We start from the raw sequence: 20,090 nt of genomic DNA on the forward strand, positions 1-20,090 counted from the left end.
TGGCTAATTATCTAATTAATTAAACATTTTTATTAATTTCAAAAAAAAATCAAATATTAAAACAATAATTCTAGTTATTTAATCTAWWTTTTTTTTGATAAAATAATTAATTATCTTAATTATAGTTTATTTATTTTTTTGTTACATTGTTTGTTAGATTTAGATATAGTTATTATAATAGTAGAAAATATAAATTAATAATAATTAAAGGTTATAATAATTATTTAAATAAAATATGGTTTTCATAAATTGACAACTCATAACTAAATATTATATTACAGTATAGTTTTTTTTTTAAAAAAAAGTAATTGAATTAATTTTTTTACTTAAAATTGTTAAAAAAATAAAAATAAAATCTATTTATAATAGTAATTGAATACTACAGTATTGTAATTGTTAGTTAAAAATGATTTTTTTTATTATTATATATAAAAAAAATTTCATTCATGACATGATAAATGTAAAACTTTGATTAGTTATATATATATATTAATTTAAATTATATATATATATATTTCTAATATATACCATATATATATATATATATATATATATTGATATATAAATTAGTTTAATTCAGTGTACATTACAATTACTATCAATAATAATATAAGTATATAAATAAAATACTATAAGTAAATGATTTACAACAYATTAGATATCTATTGTATTATCAATAAAAATATTTTTAAAAATATTTTCAATACTATATTTAATCGTCTAATTAATAAACAAATACCTGTATTAATATTATATATATATATATATATATATATATAGTTAAATATATAACACAAAACTATTGTGAATCTATAGATTAATTGCATTAAAATATTTCAAAAAATATATATAAATAACATATAATTTACAACCCTTTAGATAATATTTGATTTTTTTTGACAATAATTATTAGTAGATTATTAGTAACAAAAAAAAAATAATGTGAAAAAAACAATTTATTTTACAAAATAAATAATTATATAATAATAGTAATAAAAGTAATAAAAGTTTTTTCGCTCCGATTGTGTGGCCAGCTATGAGTAGCCGCCGACGCCGGTCGGCTGTAACGATAGAGTCGGTGACCGAAGCSTACAATAATTACATACATTTGCGTAATAAAGGACTGTTGGGAGTCGGTGTCGGCGGCAATGGCGGTGGTGGTGGCGGTGGCCAAACAACGGACCGCAAGTTTTCCACATCGTATACTAGTATCAGAAACTATARGCACAAGAAAGCCGTCTATAAGTTTCTTGAGCGGCCGGCCGGCCGACTCGGTCAGGTCTATCATTTTTGTATACTTGTCCTTATAGTTGCCTGTCTATCGTTGACCGTAGTGTCCACTTATGATGGTAGGTATTGTTGTCATTGTTGCTGTTGTTGWTCCACTCATACATACTGTACAACATATACACACACAAACACACATACACACACACATGTACACACACAAACACAAAATAACACACACATAAACACACATATATATATACATACACACACATACACACACACACACACACACACACACACACACACACACACACACACACACACACACATATATATATATATATATACAGTGTTAGTAATACCCGTTTTATTTGTTTATTTTATTTTTACCGACTGTGACCTCTCCCACCCCCCCCCCCGACATCACACCAAAAAGAGCTGCCTATATCATCAAACGAGACACTGTTGTTGGCCGTCGACATAACCATAACTGTTATCTATGTCACGGAGTTTACCCTAAGACTATGGTCATCCCAGTGTGTGTCCCGTTATCGTCACTGGACAGGTCGGCTACGATTYCTRATGAATCCGTTTCGTTTGATCGACACTGTCATCATTGTCACTACACTGGCGATGATTGTCTTGTACTCAGTTGATACTACTACTTGTCGTAGTAGTAAATCGTGGTTAAGTAGTATCCGATTCTTTCATTCGCTGATTACCATTGGTATGACATTCAGACTACAGCGCCGTATCAAACCCTGGACTGTATTGGCGTCGGTAATGTCGGCTCAGAGAAAACAGTTGTATATAAGTTAGTAGTGATTGAAAACATAATATCAAAAATATATTATTATTATTATATTATTATTATTATTATTATTATTATTATTACTTATTATTATTATTATTATTATTATTATTATTATTACTTATTATTATTATTATTATTATTATTATTACTTATTATTATTATTATTACTAATTATTATTATTATTACTTATTATTATTATTATTACTTATTATAATTATTACTTATTATTATTATTACTTATTATTATTATTACTTATTATTATTATTACTTATTATTATTATTACTTATTATTATTATTACTTATTATTATTATTACTTATTATTATTATTACTTATTATTATTATTACTTATTATTATTATTACTTATTATTATTATTACTTATTATTATTATTACTTATTATTATTATTACTTATTATTATTATTAGAGACTCTATATTTAATTAGCAATTACTATATTATATAAGTAAACAAAACTTTTATTTTTTTAAAACTATGCATTAGATTTTAGTTATTTAATATTTTATAATATTTTATTTTTGTAAAAAAAATTATTAATCATTTATTTATAATATTGTAATAATAATAATAATRATTATATAAGTTATAATAGTATTTAAAATTATATGTTTTTTAAATGAAAATATTATAGTTAAATAATTTTATAAATTATATTTTTATATTTTTTTACTTTATAGTTAATATTGATAGCTATATATATATATATTATATATCATATGTTTGATACTTTAATATACAGTAATAATTATTACTATAGTATTATTATTATTATAAAACTTTTTATTTCAAAAAAAAAAAAATTAATTAATAATTAAATTTAACAAAAAAAATGTTTTTTTTAAAAAAAGCAATTTATATACAATTTCTGGCCCTATTGTTCACATCGTTTTTGTTATATTACGTGGAAAAGGAGGCCAACCCTAAGTATAACAATCTGGGACAGAGCCTATGGTATACCATCATTAGCTTAACAACAATAGGTGAGTCAAACACACCACCTACCCGTCCACCACTCACACCCCCTAAACTAACACATAATATCTATATCTATATATTGTTTAGGCTATGGCGACATATATCCGGTAACACCGATTGGTAGAGTATTGGCCGCCGTTTGCTCGATAATAGGTGTATCCATATTTGCCTTACCGGCCGGCATATTGGGCACCGGATTGGCACTGAAGATAGAGGACGAACAACGGCACCGGCAGCTAAACAAACGGCGAATACCGGCGTATGTATTGTTGAGTAGTCCTAATGATGGTTTGATTTTGTGAAAACTAACGGTGCATTTCTGTCTATCTGTCTATCTGTCTATCTGTCTATCTGTCTATCTGTCTATCTGTCTATCTGTCTATCTGTCTATCTGTCTATCTGTCTATCTGTCTATCTGTCTATCTGTCTATCTGTCTATCTGTCTATCTGTCTATCTGTCTATCTGTCTATCTGTCTATCTGTCTATCTGTCTATCTGTCTATCTGTCTATCTGTCTATCTGTCTATCTGTCTATCTGTCTATCTGTCTATCTGTCTATCTGTCTATCTGTCTATCTGTCTATCTGTCTATCTGTCTATCTGTCTATCTGTCTATCTGTCTATCTGTCTATCTGTCTATCTGTCTATCTGTCTATCTGTCTATCTGTCTATCTGTCTATCTGTCTATCTGTCTATCTGTCTATCTGTCTATCTGTCTATCTGTCTATCTGTCTATCTGTCTATCTGTCTGTCAATAACCTATAATCCCATATAATTAGTGCAAAACTTATTCAAACACTGTGGAGATGTCATAACTATCAACGATATCTGTCAGCTATTAATGGCACGAATGTTGTGGTCGTCATCAATGTTGTCGGCAATGATGTCGACGATAAGGACAACAACGCCTACGACAAGGACTACTACACCAATTGGTGTCGGCTATCGCCGGATCTCTACAACAAACATAATGGTCATCACCGACAACAACAACAACAACAGCGACAGTTGAAGACGGCTGCCGAGCGTACGGCCATTGAATTCATTGTACGTGTCCAGTATCTGGTAGCCCGTCGGCAGTTTGCCAATGCCCGCAAACCGTACGACGTCAAGGACGTACTGGAACAGTACTCGAGCGGCCATCAGGAGCTGATGGTACGGGTAAAGTGTATCAGTCAGCGATTGATGGCCATCGACAGATGGATGAAACCATCGTCATCGCCGCCGCCGATAGTAAAGTCCAACGATGACTGCCCTGAGTTGTTGTTGTTGTATCGGGAAATTGATAACCGTTTTGACCGATTGGATACCATATTGAACAATATGACACATACATTGAATAATATACTGAGAGCACAGTTAGCTAATAGTAATARTAATAATTTAATTAATAGCAATATAAATAATAATAATAAAAATATAGACAATTTTTTARAGTAAAAATAAAATTAATTATATATATTTTTTTGTATTTTAAAATCATTTWTATATATATATATATTTATAAATATTTAATAATAATATATTAATACATAAAAAATMATACAATTTTAATACTATAAAAATTAAAACTAATAATTAAATCAAATTAAATTTGAATAATCGTAATATATTGTACTAACATAAATAAAAATAATTATTTTTATAATGTAATAATATTTACTGTAATTTAAATATAWATATATATATATAAGTGTATAGTTTGATTTAATTAAAATTTTTATAAATATATATATATATATATACTATCATATATATAAAYTAAAACTACATGTATTAACTTTCATATATTTGTAAATAATAAAAATTTGAAAACAATTTAATATACCGTATATATATGACATGATATGATCAACAACAACAAAAATAAACAGTTTGCTAATTATAATTATATATATATATATATATACATATAATTTAATTTTTTATATAAATAAATATWTTTTTATTACTTAATATATGTTTTTGTTAATGTTTTATTATATAAATCAATAATWATTATAATTATTTATAACAAATATTTATTAGTAWTATTATAAAGCAATTGATTTTTTTCAAAATATATAAAACTATGGATAATAATAATAATAATGAGATTAACACTGAAATAGGTATATATATATATACAAATTAATTAGTTTTATATTATTTTTTTACAATAATTTTTGGTTTTTTCAAATAGTGTTAACAGATCCACGTGCCGGCTATTTACTATGCAATAGACCGGAACTATTTGTGGTACTAATGTTWGYCTATTTAGTATTTGTTACMSTAATTGGTCCCMAATTGATGAYAAATAGACAACCATTTCAACTGTTTCGGACACTAGTCATATACAATGGACTACTAGTTATARTCAATGGCTACTATAGCTGGCTATCGYTGCAATGGCTTGAATTTGGTCAGAAATCATTGAGTCCATACATACCACCCAWGRGTTCAACRATAGTCTGGACCAACCATACTGTACGGGTGTTTGACTGGAAAATGTTATATTTCTATACAAAACTAGTGGATCTGTTGGATACAGTATTTTTTGTATTACGTAAAAAATCATCGCAAATCACATTTCTACACGTCTATCATCATTTTGTTGGTAAATATCAATATATAAATATATATATATATCAGGGTTGCCGACCTCTTACCCTCTGAGATCGAGAATTTTGGGTCTTACCCCCCCCCCCCCCCTGACATGAAGCCAAAAAATTAGAGGGAATTTAGTGGGAATATAGTGTGAATATATAGTAATAAGAGCTTAAAAGCTTAATTTTTTTAAATAGCCCATGTAGCTTAATATGTATAATTAAATTTTTTACCATGTTTAAATAAACTTATTAATATTTTGATAAGGCGTTGTTCACATATTACGTTCGCACTTTTTAAGAAATCTAGACCCCCTCCCTCCCCTATGTTCGCAAATTGTTCGCATGTAGTCATTTAAAAAAATTACGTTCGCTTGTCCCTAACCGCTACCCCCCCCCCACCACAATAAATAAAATATTATCTAATTGCGAACGTTCTTAATGTCTCTACCCCTCCCCTCCCCCTTGTTCGCAAAAGTTCGCTTTGGCTAACCCCCCTCCCCTCAAGTGCGAACGTAATATGTGAACCACGCCTAACTCATTTTCATAAATATTTATTTAAAACACATACTAAATGTTTTTGAATACTATGTCATATTAAAATTGAACATGCTATAGTTAAATAGATGAAAATAAAACAATAAAAAATTTATAACTATAGCATGTTCAATTTTAATATGACACATTTTTCAAATACATTGAGTATGTGTTTTAAATAAATATTTATGAAAATGAGTTATCAAAATATTAATAAGTTTATTTAAACATGGTAAAAAAATTAATTATAAATATTAAGCTACATGGGCTATTTTTTACAAAAATTAAGCTTTTAAGCCCATTAGGGGAATTACTGATATAGTGGGAATATATTGGGAATTTAGTAAAATAAAAAATTATTTATTATTTTTTTTAATTGCTTGTTATACTATATCTGTACTAATATTTATTTGTTTGCCACCCACCCCCTCAACAGTGTCACTACTAACCTGGGCATCGGTGGCCTGGTGTCCGCAAACGGTAATACTTGAACTGTTTTGCCTACTAAACAGTATAGTCCATACGGTTATGTATTTATATTATTTATTATCAACATTTGGACCGACTATCCAACGATATATACGTCTATGTAAACCATTTATAACTGGWCTRCAATTACTACAGTTTGCCATATTGTTTGTCTATGAAATCTATTGTCTATTTATTGACGGTGTAGTCAACTATCCACCAGTTTATAAATGGTTCGGTGCTTTACAGCCGGTTGTCTTTTTGGTAATGTTTTCACAGTTTTATATGAAAACCTATACTAAATCTAAATTAAACTAAAAATAATTTATATTATTATTATATATAAAGTAATTATTAAATATTTCAAACTTAATTGTATTAAAGTCAAATATTTTTATAAAAAAATAATAATTTTTTTAATACATTTAAATTATTAATTAATTTAATCAAATATAAATAATATTRTTTAAAAAACATTTAGTTTTAATTTTTTTTATATATTTATAAACTTTATATTAACWGATAATAAACTTTTAKTTATCAAACTTTAATTTGATAAAAATTGTAAATAATTTAAACAAACATTATTTTATAACATAATGATGTATAATATTTTTACAATATATTAAAATACAAACTTTAAAACTTTATTTTTCAAATAAAACAAATCAATATTAATAAWGTAAAATAAGTTTCAATATAYAAWAAATAAATAAATAATRTAAACTTRAAAATTAATAATAATAATATAAACTTTATTGATTATATATATATATATATATATATATATATATATATATATATATATATATATATATATATATATATATATATATAATTATTTATATATATATATATATAAATATTGAAATTAATTATAAAAAACAAATAAATATAATTATAAAAATAATTAATTACTGTTAKTAACAACACTAATATMAAWTATTTTATTATATTATTTTAAATAATTTAATAAAATGATTGATTGATGTAATTTTTTWTTGTGATTTAATTATATACAATATATATATTACATAATAATTTATAATTATTAGYTGTTTATAGTCAAACAAAAATGTTTGAAAAAACAATAATTAATATTTTTTAAAAATAAAAAATATTTTCTATAATACTTAGTTAAAGTTTTTGGATATTATTTTTTATTAATAAAATTAATTATTAWTTATATTGTTAAGTTTGGCCACTCTATGTGATCTACTATTGTAGACAAAACTTATTGTTTAATTTTAAAATTCAATTCAATTATTATTATTAACATATAGTTTATTAGTAAATACTTTTTAACAACAACAMAGTTTAGTACATTTTTAAATAAAAAAATTTTTTTAGTAATTTTAATRATATTAATGACTAATAAATATTGTAATCTCAATATTRRTGGATTAATAACTATTTTATTTTTAACATTTCTAAAYTAAATAATTTTATCATAAAAATTTAACATTTAACCTATTATAAGCTAATCTAATATTATTACTTTAACAAAATAATAATAACATTAATATTATTGTTTTTAACAAAAATACTTGATTATATTAAAAATTATAATATATAAAAACAACATTCAATTTGTTAATTTAAATATATAAAAACWATTTTTTTGAAAAAATTTTATGACAAAATATAATCGATATTTAAACTAAAATAATAATATTATTTTTTTAGTTTACAACATATATAACAGTTTATCTAATTTCAATTATACATATATATATACATATATATATATATATATATATATCTGAAAAATAATACAATTAAAGTATAATATGTTTCCATAGATTTTGTTATCTCTATTAGAAAATAAAACTATTTATAATACTATTACTTATAATAAYAATAATAATACTTTTAGCTGATTACTAGTAACTAASAAAAAATAAATGTTTATTATTATTATATGAAACCATTATTATTTTTTCAAAAAAAAAATATATTTATTATTATTATAAARCAATTGATTTTTTTTAAAAATTTATAAAACTATGGATAATAATAATAATAATGAGATTAACACTGAAATAGGTATATTAATTATATAATTAGTTTTGTATTATTTTTAAAAAAATAATTTTTGTTTTTTTCAAATAGTGTTAACAGATCCACGTGCCGGCTATTTACTATGCAATAGACCGGAACTATTTATGGCMATAATGTTAGTCTATTTAGTATTTGTTACCATAATTGGTCCCAAATTGATGACAAATAGACAACCATTTCAACTGTTTCAGACACTAGTCGTCTACAATGGACTACTAGTCGTAATCAATGGCTACTATAGCTGGCTATCCCTACAGTGGCTTGAATTTGGCCAGAAATCGTTGAACTCATACATACCACCAGCTGCTACTGGAATAGTCTGGACCAACCATACTGTACGGGTGTTTGACTGGAAAATGTTATATTTCTATACAAAACTAGTGGATCTGTTGGATACAGTATTTTTTGTATTACGTAAAAAATCATCGCAAATAACATTTCTACATGTCTATCATCATATTGTTGGTAAATATCAATATATATATATATATATCAGGGTTGCTAAATGGGGGGGGGGTTGACCTCTTACCCCCCTGAGATCGAGAATTTTTGGACTTTACTCCCACTGACCTTAAGTAAAAAAATTAGGGGGAATTTAGTGATATTTTAGTGGGATATTAGTGTGAATTTAGTGGGAATTTAGTGGGAATTTAGTGGGAATTTAGTGGGAATTTAGTGGGAATTTAGTGGGAATTTAGTGGGAATTTAGTGGGAATTTAGTGGGAATTTAGTGGGAATTTAGTGGGAATTTAGTGAGAATTTTAATGTGAATTTAGTGGGGAATATACACAAATTTGGCAAAAATTGTCGTTTAAAATATGCAATAAATAATGTTCACACACACCCACTATACCCCCCAAACTTTTCGAGTTTTTTGGGCCATTTTACCACCCCCTATATCCCTCCCCCTGAAATCGAAATCCTTTAGCAAACCTAACCTGATATATATATAATAAAAATTTTAGATTAATAGCTATATATAAATATATATATTTTTTTTAAATTTAAGTATCACTATTAATCTGGGCATCAGTGGCCTGGTGTCCGCAAACGGTTATACTGGAAGTGTTTTGCCTACTAAACAGTATAGTCCATACGGTTATGTATTTCTATTATTTGTTGTCAACGTTTGGCCAAACAACTATCCAACCGTATATCCAATGTTGTAAACCCTATATAACACGTTTACAATTAGTACAGTTTATCCTATATTTAGTCTATGCTTTCTATTGTACACTTATGGAAGGTATGGCTAACTATCCTCTAATATACAAATGGTTCGGTGCTTTACAACCCATTGTTTTTCTAATAATGTTTTCAAAATTTTATATCAAATCCTATAGTAAACGAAAATTAAATTAAAATTATTTTAGTTTTTTTTATTAAATTGTTAAATTGTTAACTATTTTTAAACTAGATTACTTAATATTATTATGTAAATATTATTATATTTTTTTATTAGGAAATTTTTCATTATTCAACTACAATATTTTAATTGAAAACATTTAGTAGTTAAAAGTACATAGCTCATATTATTATTATTATTATTAAAATATTATAAACATGACATATTTTATTAATTCAGAAAATATATAAAAAAAATTATATATAAAATAATTTATAATATAATTAATATAATTTTTTTAATATAAGATAATATAATTAAACTAATAATTAGTTATATATATATATATATATATTAATGAAAAAAAATTTAATTGATGCATAAAAATATATAAATATTTTAAACAATTTTTGTTCACATAATTAATTTTTATAAAAACAAATAATAATTTTATAATAATAAACTAAATTTGTATTTTCAATAATCAAAATTATGATTAAAAAATAGTTTTGTTTAATAATTATTTTTAATTTAATAAATTACTTTATAATATGATAATAATAATAATAATAATAATAAACTAAATGATAAACAGTCAGTCAGTGATTGTGTATAAAAAAAACGACAACAAAATTACATACATTTCCACAATAACGGTATGTCCTCGGAGTCATCGGTTTTACTACACTATCAAAAAAAAAATATTTTTTGTGAAAAATTAAGGAAAGCCGTCTATAAGCTTCTCCATAGCAAACATCTAAACTGTCATCACTTTCCTTATTGCGATAATTGTCCACTTAATATATCAATATATTTTTAGTTTGATTTTTATTTTTTGTTGACGACATGTAGTTATGTCAGCAAAATATTTTTAGAAAAAAATTATTTAATTAATTAAATTATATAAATAATTGTTACTATAATTAATTTATATAGTTCACATAGTGTTAATAAACTGTACTAATAATATATTTTATATATTTATAATATTAATATTAATAATAATAATATCAATAATTAGTTAACAAACAAATTTAAAAAATAAAAATAATTGATTGATTGATCGATATGAGGATTAGTTTTATTTTATTTTATTTTTTTTAAAAGTTAATTGTAATTTAAAAATGTATTTTTCCTAATAATTTGTAAATGTTTTTAATAATTTTTTTAAAAAAATATTATATAATTAATTTTATTTATAGAAAAACTTATTTGTATTATTATTATTATTAACAAATAAATGCATAATAATAATTTTCCTTTATTTATAAATAACAGTTTTTTTTCTAAATTTAATTTTTATTAAAATAAATTTTTTTATTAAATAATACTCAAATACTATGTATATCTATTAGTGGTATTAATACTACAAATATAATAACTGTCTGATTACTAGTTTATTTAGACAACCAAAAAAAATTAGTATTATTATATGAAATTATAATTATTTTTTAAAAAATATATTTATTATTAAATTATTAGTGATTAGTGATTAGTATTATTGATATTTAAAAAAAAATAAAAACTATGGATAATATTATTACAAATGAGATTAACATCATTAACACTGAAACGGGTAAATAAAAAAATTTTCTTTAAAAAACTATCGATTAGTTTTAAATTTCAATATTTTATAAAATTTTGTTTTTTCATATATATATATATATATATATATATCACTATTTATTGTGACTATCTGATATATATATATATATATATATATATATATATATATATATATATATATATATATATATATATATATATATATATATAATAGTGTTAACAGATCCACGTGCCGGCTATTTACTATTGAATAGACCGGAACTATTTATGGCTATAATATTAGCCTATTTCATGTTTGTCACCGTAATTGGTCCCCAATTGATGATAAATAGACAACCATTTCAACTGTTTCGGACATTAGTCGTCTACAATGGACTACTAGTTGTAATCAATGGCTACTTTTGTTGGCAATCACTGCAATGGCTTGAATTTGGCCAAAAATCATTGAATCCATACATACCACCCATGGGTTCAACAATAGTCTGGACCATCCATACTGTACGGGTGTTTGACTGGAAAATGTTATATTTTTATACAAAACTTGTCGATTTGTTGGATACTATATTTTTTGTATTACGTAAAAAATCATCGCAAATAACATTTCTACACGTTTATCATCATATTGTTGGTAAATATCAATATATCATATATATATATATATCAGGGTTGCTAAATGGGGGCGGGGTAGGCGGTAAAATCTCTTACCTCCCCTAAGATCGAGAATTTTTGAGTTTTACTTCTCCTCCTAACCTGAAGTGAAAAAATTAGTGTGAATTTAGTGTGATTTTAGTGTGATTTTAGTGTGATTTTAGTGTGATTTTAGTGTGTTTTTAGTGTGATTTTAGTGTGATTTTAGTGTGATTTTAGTATGATTTTAGTGTGTTTTTAGTGTGATTTTAGTGTGATTTTTAGTGTGATTTTAGTGTGATTTCAGTGTGATTTTAGTAGGAATTTAGTGGGAATTTAGTGTGAATTTAGTGGGAATTTGGTGGGAATTTAGTTGAATTTAGTGTGAATTTAGTGTGAATTTAGTGTGAATTTAGTGGGTATTTAGTAATTTGAAATTAATAGCTATTATTTTTTTGCACAGTATCACTATTGTGTTGGGCATCAGTGGCCTGGTGTCCACAAACGGTTATACTTGAAGTGTTTTGCCTACTAAACAGTATAGTCCATACGGTTATGTATTTCTATTATTTGTTGGCCGCTTTGGGAACAACTATACAATCGTATATCCAATGGTGTAAACCCTATATAACTGGTTTACAATTAGTACAGTTTGTCCTATTTTTGATGTATGCTTTCTATTGTATAATACTGGAAGATATGGCTAACTATCCCCTAATATACAAATGGTTCGGTGCTTTACAACCGATTGTTTTTCTGATAATGTTTTCAAAATTTTTTATTAAATCCTATAGTAAATCAAAATCTAATTAGAAATAAATTAGTAAATTTAGTAGTAATTTATATTTAGTAAATTAATTTAACGATAATTAGTAATATATATATGATTATTGAATTGTTTTTATAATTTTTGTTGTAATAAATATTGTTAAATATTTTAATTATTATTATTATATTTTTTTTGTAATCTAAATAAATAAATTAGAGTTTATACTATTTTACAATAAAATTTAATTTTTTAAATTAGTTTACATTTAACATAACAATTACATGTATTAATCATTAAATCATTTAAAATACTTTATATAATCTTTATTTGTTTTAAATTGTTTTTATTTAAAAAATTTATCAGTTATTAGTATTAAATTTTAAAAAAATATAATTCTAAACTTTATTTAAATATATTACTATATTATAATATGTTTACAAATTTTTTTAAATTGTTCAAATGTTTAATAATTGATTAATAATTGATTATAAGATTTTATAATAACTAAATATATGTAAATTTTCGACATTTAATTAAGACATTGAATATTATTTAATTTATAAAATTAAATATTTAAAAAAATTTTGATAAAAATTAACATAAAATATGAGATAATATATGAATTTGTTTTTTTGTTGTTGTCTATTTGTATTATTTTTTAAATATAAATAAGTGATAATTTTAAAATGTTTGTTCAGTGATATATAATGTATAATAAACTCAACTATATATATATATACTAATAATATATATATATTATATATTATACCTCCTCAATATTATTTTATTATTATTATTTATTATTAAAATTATTAGCAAATAATAATAGTTTTAATATACTGTAAATGTTTTTAGTTATATTATAATATATATACCGTATATATACTTGTATAACAAAACTAAATTCTAACTAATTTATTATTATTATTATTATTATTTTATATAAATTTTAGCTAAATTATCAAATGTATAGTAATATATATATATTAATCTATAGAAATTTAAACTTATTTGTAAACTTTTATGTAAATATAAGTCAATAAATTTAGTCAATAATATTTTCATCTATTTTTTCCCCATTTTTAAAAAACTTTTAGTCAAAGTTTAGTCACTACCATCACCAGCACCATCACCACCACTACCATCATCTATGAAAATACACAACTGCGCCAACTCATACATACTGTACACACACACACACACACACACACACACTGGGAGAGACAGTGCTAATCAATGTCCTAACAGTTAATGTATAGTACATAGAGAGAGAAAGAGAGCACTGTTAGGGCATACATACATACATACAGTACTGTATATATATATATACAGAATATTCTGAGCGACACAACAACACAGAATCGCATACATAAGCAGTTTGTATGTGTGTTTGAGTGTTCAATATATATATATATATATATATATATATATATATATATATATATATTCACAAAAAGAAACTACAGTTTATATCTATATATATATMTATATATACAGTATATACCCGATATAGTCTAACAGTACATACCGTATATACTGTACTAAGGGATTGGGCGCTCAGTTACTATACAACCAGCAGAAGCAGCAGCAGTGTGTGTGTTGTGTGCTATTATTATTATTATTATTATTGCAGTATATTGTTATTATTTGTATGACAAGTGGTACGACCACTTGAATAATACCCAATCGTCTCATTAGTTTATATATATATATATATATATTTTTGGTGTGAATTTTATTGCTTGTTTGTTATATACTAAAAAAAATTTACAATTAACTACTGCTGACTATTAACTATTATTATTATTATTATTATTATATWATTAACAATATAATTGTGCAAATAATTAAATAATTAAAACTGATTGCTGCGGCGGCAATTGTGGCCGACATTACCGATTCAGTGCTGGAGGACCGGCAGCAGTGGGAGGGCGGCAGCAGCATCGATAGGGCCCGGGATGTCGATGCTGACAGCGGTAATGATTGTCTAGCAATCGGCTGCGGAGTCATTGATGAGTGGTTAGCGGCGGCGGCGGCAATCGTTGATGAGTGTGGTGTCRACCGGCATCGGCATCGGCTGGACGGGTGTAGTAGAAACGTAAACAACAAAGAGGAACGGGWGGTGGTGGTCGACGACGACGACACGGATCAGCTAATAATAGAGGCGATACCATTGGATTTAGTTGACAACAATAGTCATAAAAAAATGTTACCATTTTCTGGTATCGTTTGGCACACAAAAGTCTGGTTTGTCATCTGTTTGTCACTATTATTGCATCCATCGGTTTGGTAAGTGATTTGTAGTATTATTTTTTTTGGTGTATATATATATATATATATACTAATTTGATTATTGTTAGCTGCGGGGGAGGGGTGGGAGGGTTACTATATATMTAGTATATAGGTAGGTGCGCGCACAGTTAGCTAGCTAAATTTTTTTTTGAACTCTAGGTGCTCTCTCTCTAAAAAAACATCATTATATTTATTATGCATAATATTATACATGTGTAATATTGACTATTAGTTTTGTTATTATTATTATTATTATGATATTATCATTATTATTAAAAATTACTATTATTTGACTATTATTATTATTATTAATTGACTTATTAAAAAAATAGTGATTCATTGTTATTATCATCATTAATATAGTCTATTATTATTATTATATTATAGTGGATATCATAATTGCCTATTGTTTTGATGATGATATTATTATTATTATTATATTAATTTTATGATGATTTTTTTCAATGGTATTTATATTCAATTTTTATTTTTCTAAACACATTTTTTTCTATTATAATGAAAATATTTTTTATTATGTGTGTATATWTATATATATTATTTGATAATTAAAAACAATAGACAACTAAACATGTATAAAGTGGTTGTCATTATTAGTGACACAAAGTAAACTATTTTATATATTTTTAAAATAAATAATTATGTTTCGACTAATTGTTATTTATTGTATATATATATATATATATATATATATATATAGTTAAAAAATAGTTAATATAAAATTTTATAAAAATATATATTATATGTATATAAAAAAAAATAATCAATAGTTTTTAAAAATCAATAATTATATAAATTATTTATAAAATTATATATATAGAAAAAACGTTAATAAAATTGATGTATAAACTGATATTGAGTTTTGTATATTTATATATAAATATATGTAGAGTACTATTATTATGCAATTACTGTATATATATAGTAAATAGATATACATATAGTTTATTTAAAAAAAACTTAATGTATTTTATCAATGCATTAGGCAAATAAAACAAACAAACAAAAAAAACAATTCAATTATATAAATAGTGCATTGGTAATATTAGTCACTAACTAATATAAAAACAACATAAAGATGGATAGATAGATAGATAGATAGATAGATAGATAGATAGATAGATAGATAGATAGATAGAGAGAGAGAGAGAGAGAGAGAGAGAGAGAGAGAGRAAAAAAATARTATAACAACAACAAAAAACTAAAACCATTGGTAATATTAAAGCAAATAATAATAATAATACTAACAATAGTAGTAGACATTATATAACTGTGTGTAACACTAGTATATAGTACAGTACTAGTACTTTATGTATGCATTAGTATTGTTGTAGTGAACGGGTATATTCAGTAACACTACCAGAATATTCTGTATATATATATATATATATTTCTATATACATAAAGTGTATTTTCATTTATGTTTTTAGGTATCGTTTTGGGAAATAAAAAAATATATATATTTATATACCGTATACAGTATATATACACACAGAAAAACTGCATTTCATGACTGAAAGAGAGAGAGAGARAGAGAGAGAGAGAGAGAGAGAGCAGAGAGTAAAACAAATAATATACACACACACAAAATATATTGAGTACATTGAGTATTGTATAACAAAATATACAGTATATATATATATACTGTACAGTATATAACTGACAATACAATATATGGTGTATATTAGGTTTTTTTCACGGTATATAACATAGTATTAGGACTAAGTGTGTAGATATGATTTTATTTTTTTGTTTTGTATGTTTTTTTCTATGCATACATGTGCGGGAACCAGATGTTACACCATTACATTACTGTGTGTGTGTGTGTGTGAGCTCCGGGAGCGCAGCGCCCATTGTATTAAGGCATTGATTGCTTTGGTGGGTATATAATGCTATTAGGAAATGGATGTTATATCACAGTTGTTATATATATAGTATTATAGGTATATATCTAGATATATACATCATATATAGATTATTATCTGTCAATAAAATTATTTGGGCAAAAAGCACACACACACACACACATACATTAATAATCCCAGTGCTTAACACTATATATATATATTATATTAAATATTATATATATATATATAATGCAATATATAATATATATTTTGTTATTAAATTTTTCTATTTAGTAATTTATATAATACTTTTACTATAACTTCCACACATATATGGTATGATATTAAATCTAATGAGATTTTTATTGATGTAAAATTATTACATAATATTATTTTCATTTATTGTGATTATTAATAATAATTTATTAGTATATTTTTTATATATTTAATTAAATTTTTATTAAATATATTTTTGTTGAGTGTGTGTGTGTGTGTGTGTGTTTTAATTTTGAATATAATACTGTATATAGATATATATTTTATACAAATGTATGAAAATTGATAATTAGATACATATAATACTGTAGTATAATAAATATTTTTTTAAACAAAAATTAATTAGATATCTATTTCTATGTACAATATATTAGAGAGAGAGAGAGAGAGAGAGAGAGAGAGAGAGAGAGAGATTCTATTGTTATAATTATTTTTTCTTTTATTATTATTATTATCATTCAATAGTAACTTTTCTCTACACTGTTTGTTGCAATTATACAACTTTAATACTATATATATATATATATATACAGTATATACTGTATATAATATAGAGGATAGACACCTAAATGGATATCTATTACATATGAATGTGTCTCTGTATATACAATATATATATATATTATATTCTGTATATTCTGTATATTTTACTACTACTACTACTACTACTACTACTACTACTACTACTCTATGTTATGTATAATAGAGAGATAGAGTAAGTCGAGTGTAAAACTCGATAGTATTATTAAAGTCAATGGCATTCCTCAAACAATATGATAGTTAGAGAGAGAGAGAGAGAGAGAGAGAGAGAGAGAGAGAGAGAGAGAGAGAGAGAGAGAGAGAGAGAGAGTAGGAGTTTAGGAGTTTAGGGGATTCAATGACAACAACACAACGATATGATAATAATAACAATGAATAGGAAAAAGAGATTTTCGTAGAGAAAGAGAGAAATCAATTTACAAAACAATTTTTATTATTAAATATATTTTGATTATATTATTATATTATATTTGATGTATAAGTAATTGTCTTTTATTTAATATATATATAACTATATATATATATAAAAGATATATTTTTATATTATTATTATTATTATATTTAATTATTTAATATTTTTAACTATTTTAATCATTGTTATATAATTACTCTATTGTTTTATTAAGTTTGTAGTTTTGTGCTATTTGTGTCCATACAAATGTGCAGTAAAAATATTAAATAAATATTTTTGCTTTATAATTATCAAACAAAATTTGTCTAATAATAATAATAATAATAATAATTAGTCTTCAATTGCAATTCGCTAATTAAATTCAAATAAATAATTAAAAATAGCTTTTATATATATAAGTATAGTATATTTATGATATAAATTTTATATTATATACAAACATTATTATTTTAGATGGCTATCAACAAAATTAATTAATTAATTTCTAATAAATATTTATCAAAAAATAAATGTGAATTATTATATCAAAAAAATTATTTTACTTTAACCATTATAAACTTGCATTGAAATAAATTATAAATATATTTAGTATATACTGATATATATATATAATTTATATCTATAAATATACAGTAGTAAATAATATATAAGATAGAAATAAAATTTAGACTATATATATATTTAATTTTATATGTGCAATTAATTTAATTCACATTTAATTTGTTTGCTATTTATATTAAATAATAATAATAGTTATTATTATTATTATTTAATAGAAATTAGAAAATTTTATAAACTACTGTATGTATGTATGAGTGTGTGTATGTGTGTGTATGTGTGTGTATGTGTGTGTATGTGTGTGTATGTGTGTGTATGTGTGTGTATGTGTGTGTATGTGTGTGTATGTGTGTGTATGTGTGTGTATGTGTGTGTATGTGTGTGTATGTGTGTGTATGTGTGTGTATGTGTGTGTGTGTGTGTGTATGTGTGTGTATGTGTGTGTATGTGTGTGTATGTGTGTGTATGTGTGTGTGTGTATGTGTGTGTGTGTGTGTGTGTGTGTGTGTGTGTGTATGTGTGTGTATGTGTGTGTATGTGTGTGTATGTGTGTGTATGTGTGTGTATGTGTGTGTATGTGTGTGTATGTGTGTGTATGTGTGTGTATGTGTGTGTATGTGTGTGTATGTGTGTGTATGTGTGTGTATGTGTGTGTATGTGTGTGTATGTATGTGTGTGTATGTATGTGTGTGTTAGTGTGTGTGTTAGTGTGTGTGTGTATGTGTGTGTATGTATGTGTGATATAATTAAATAACTGATTTCCTTTACTATTATTATTATTATTTAATACAATTGTATTGGTATTAAGCAATTGTCCAGAGATTGAGAGTGTGAGAGAGTATTAATAATTAATTACTAAAATTTCATTAATAGATACAATTGGATATTTAATTAATTAATTATTATAGTATTATTATTATTATTATCATTATATTTGTAAATGTTTGGCTATAATCTAATCTAATATGTATGTATGGTATGTATATTATGTACTGTATGTATATAAAATGTGATGTAAATTTGGACGTCCGTTTTGGGGGCGACTCCATCATCACCACCAATGGTTATATATAAAAAATATTTTTATTTTTCAAAAAAAAAATAAAATAAAATGCAATTTTTTATCATTTTATTACACTATTTTACGT

General features: G+C 24.0%; 4 protein-coding genes across 6 annotated transcripts in view; all 4 read left to right on the forward strand.

Annotated features, from left to right (window-relative positions):
* Positions 1-1,036: 1,036 nt before the first annotated feature.
* On the forward strand, positions 1,037-6,949 carry LOC128953622 (potassium voltage-gated channel subfamily KQT member 1-like). The gene is made up of 7 exons (XM_054299129.1): positions 1,037-1,349; positions 1,667-2,044; positions 2,916-3,047; positions 3,130-3,301; positions 3,821-4,410; positions 5,224-5,637; positions 6,600-6,949. Exons 1-7 carry the CDS (start codon positions 1,037-1,039, stop codon positions 6,947-6,949), a joined length of 2,349 nt encoding a protein of 782 aa, XP_054155104.1.
* Positions 6,950-8,637: 1,688 nt separating this feature from the next.
* Positions 8,638-12,031, forward strand: LOC128953633 (elongation of very long chain fatty acids protein 7-like). The gene is made up of 4 exons (XM_054299141.1): positions 8,638-8,677; positions 8,744-9,157; positions 9,702-9,757; positions 11,936-12,031. Exons 1-4 carry the CDS (start codon positions 8,638-8,640, stop codon positions 12,029-12,031), a joined length of 606 nt encoding a protein of 201 aa, XP_054155116.1.
* Positions 12,032-12,122: 91 nt separating this feature from the next.
* Positions 12,123-13,043, forward strand: LOC128953644 (elongation of very long chain fatty acids protein AAEL008004-like). Its single transcript, XM_054299152.1, has 2 exons — positions 12,123-12,231; positions 12,694-13,043. The coding sequence occupies exons 1-2, from the start codon at positions 12,123-12,125 to the stop codon at positions 13,041-13,043; spliced, it is 459 nt and encodes a 152-aa protein (XP_054155127.1).
* A 1,824-nt stretch (positions 13,044-14,867) lies between these two features.
* The window catches only part of LOC128952562 (glutamate-gated chloride channel-like), a 78,741-nt gene continuing 73,518 nt past the window's right edge, over positions 14,868-20,090 (forward strand). For all 3 annotated transcript variants that reach the window (XM_054297976.1, XM_054297984.1, XM_054297992.1), the window contains exon 1: positions 14,868-15,288. In XM_054297976.1, the coding sequence (XP_054153951.1) occupies positions 15,206-15,288 (83 nt within the window). In that variant the 5' untranslated portion in view covers positions 14,868-15,205. The remainder of the gene's footprint in view (positions 15,289-20,090) is intronic.

The sequence above is a fragment of the Oppia nitens genome, unplaced genomic scaffold (genome assembly GCF_028296485.1).
Source record: "Oppia nitens isolate AA-2021 unplaced genomic scaffold, nextdenovo-longstitch-racon4-pilon3 scaffold11_pilon_pilon_pilon, whole genome shotgun sequence".
NCBI lineage: Eukaryota > Metazoa > Arthropoda > Arachnida > Sarcoptiformes > Oppiidae > Oppia > Oppia nitens.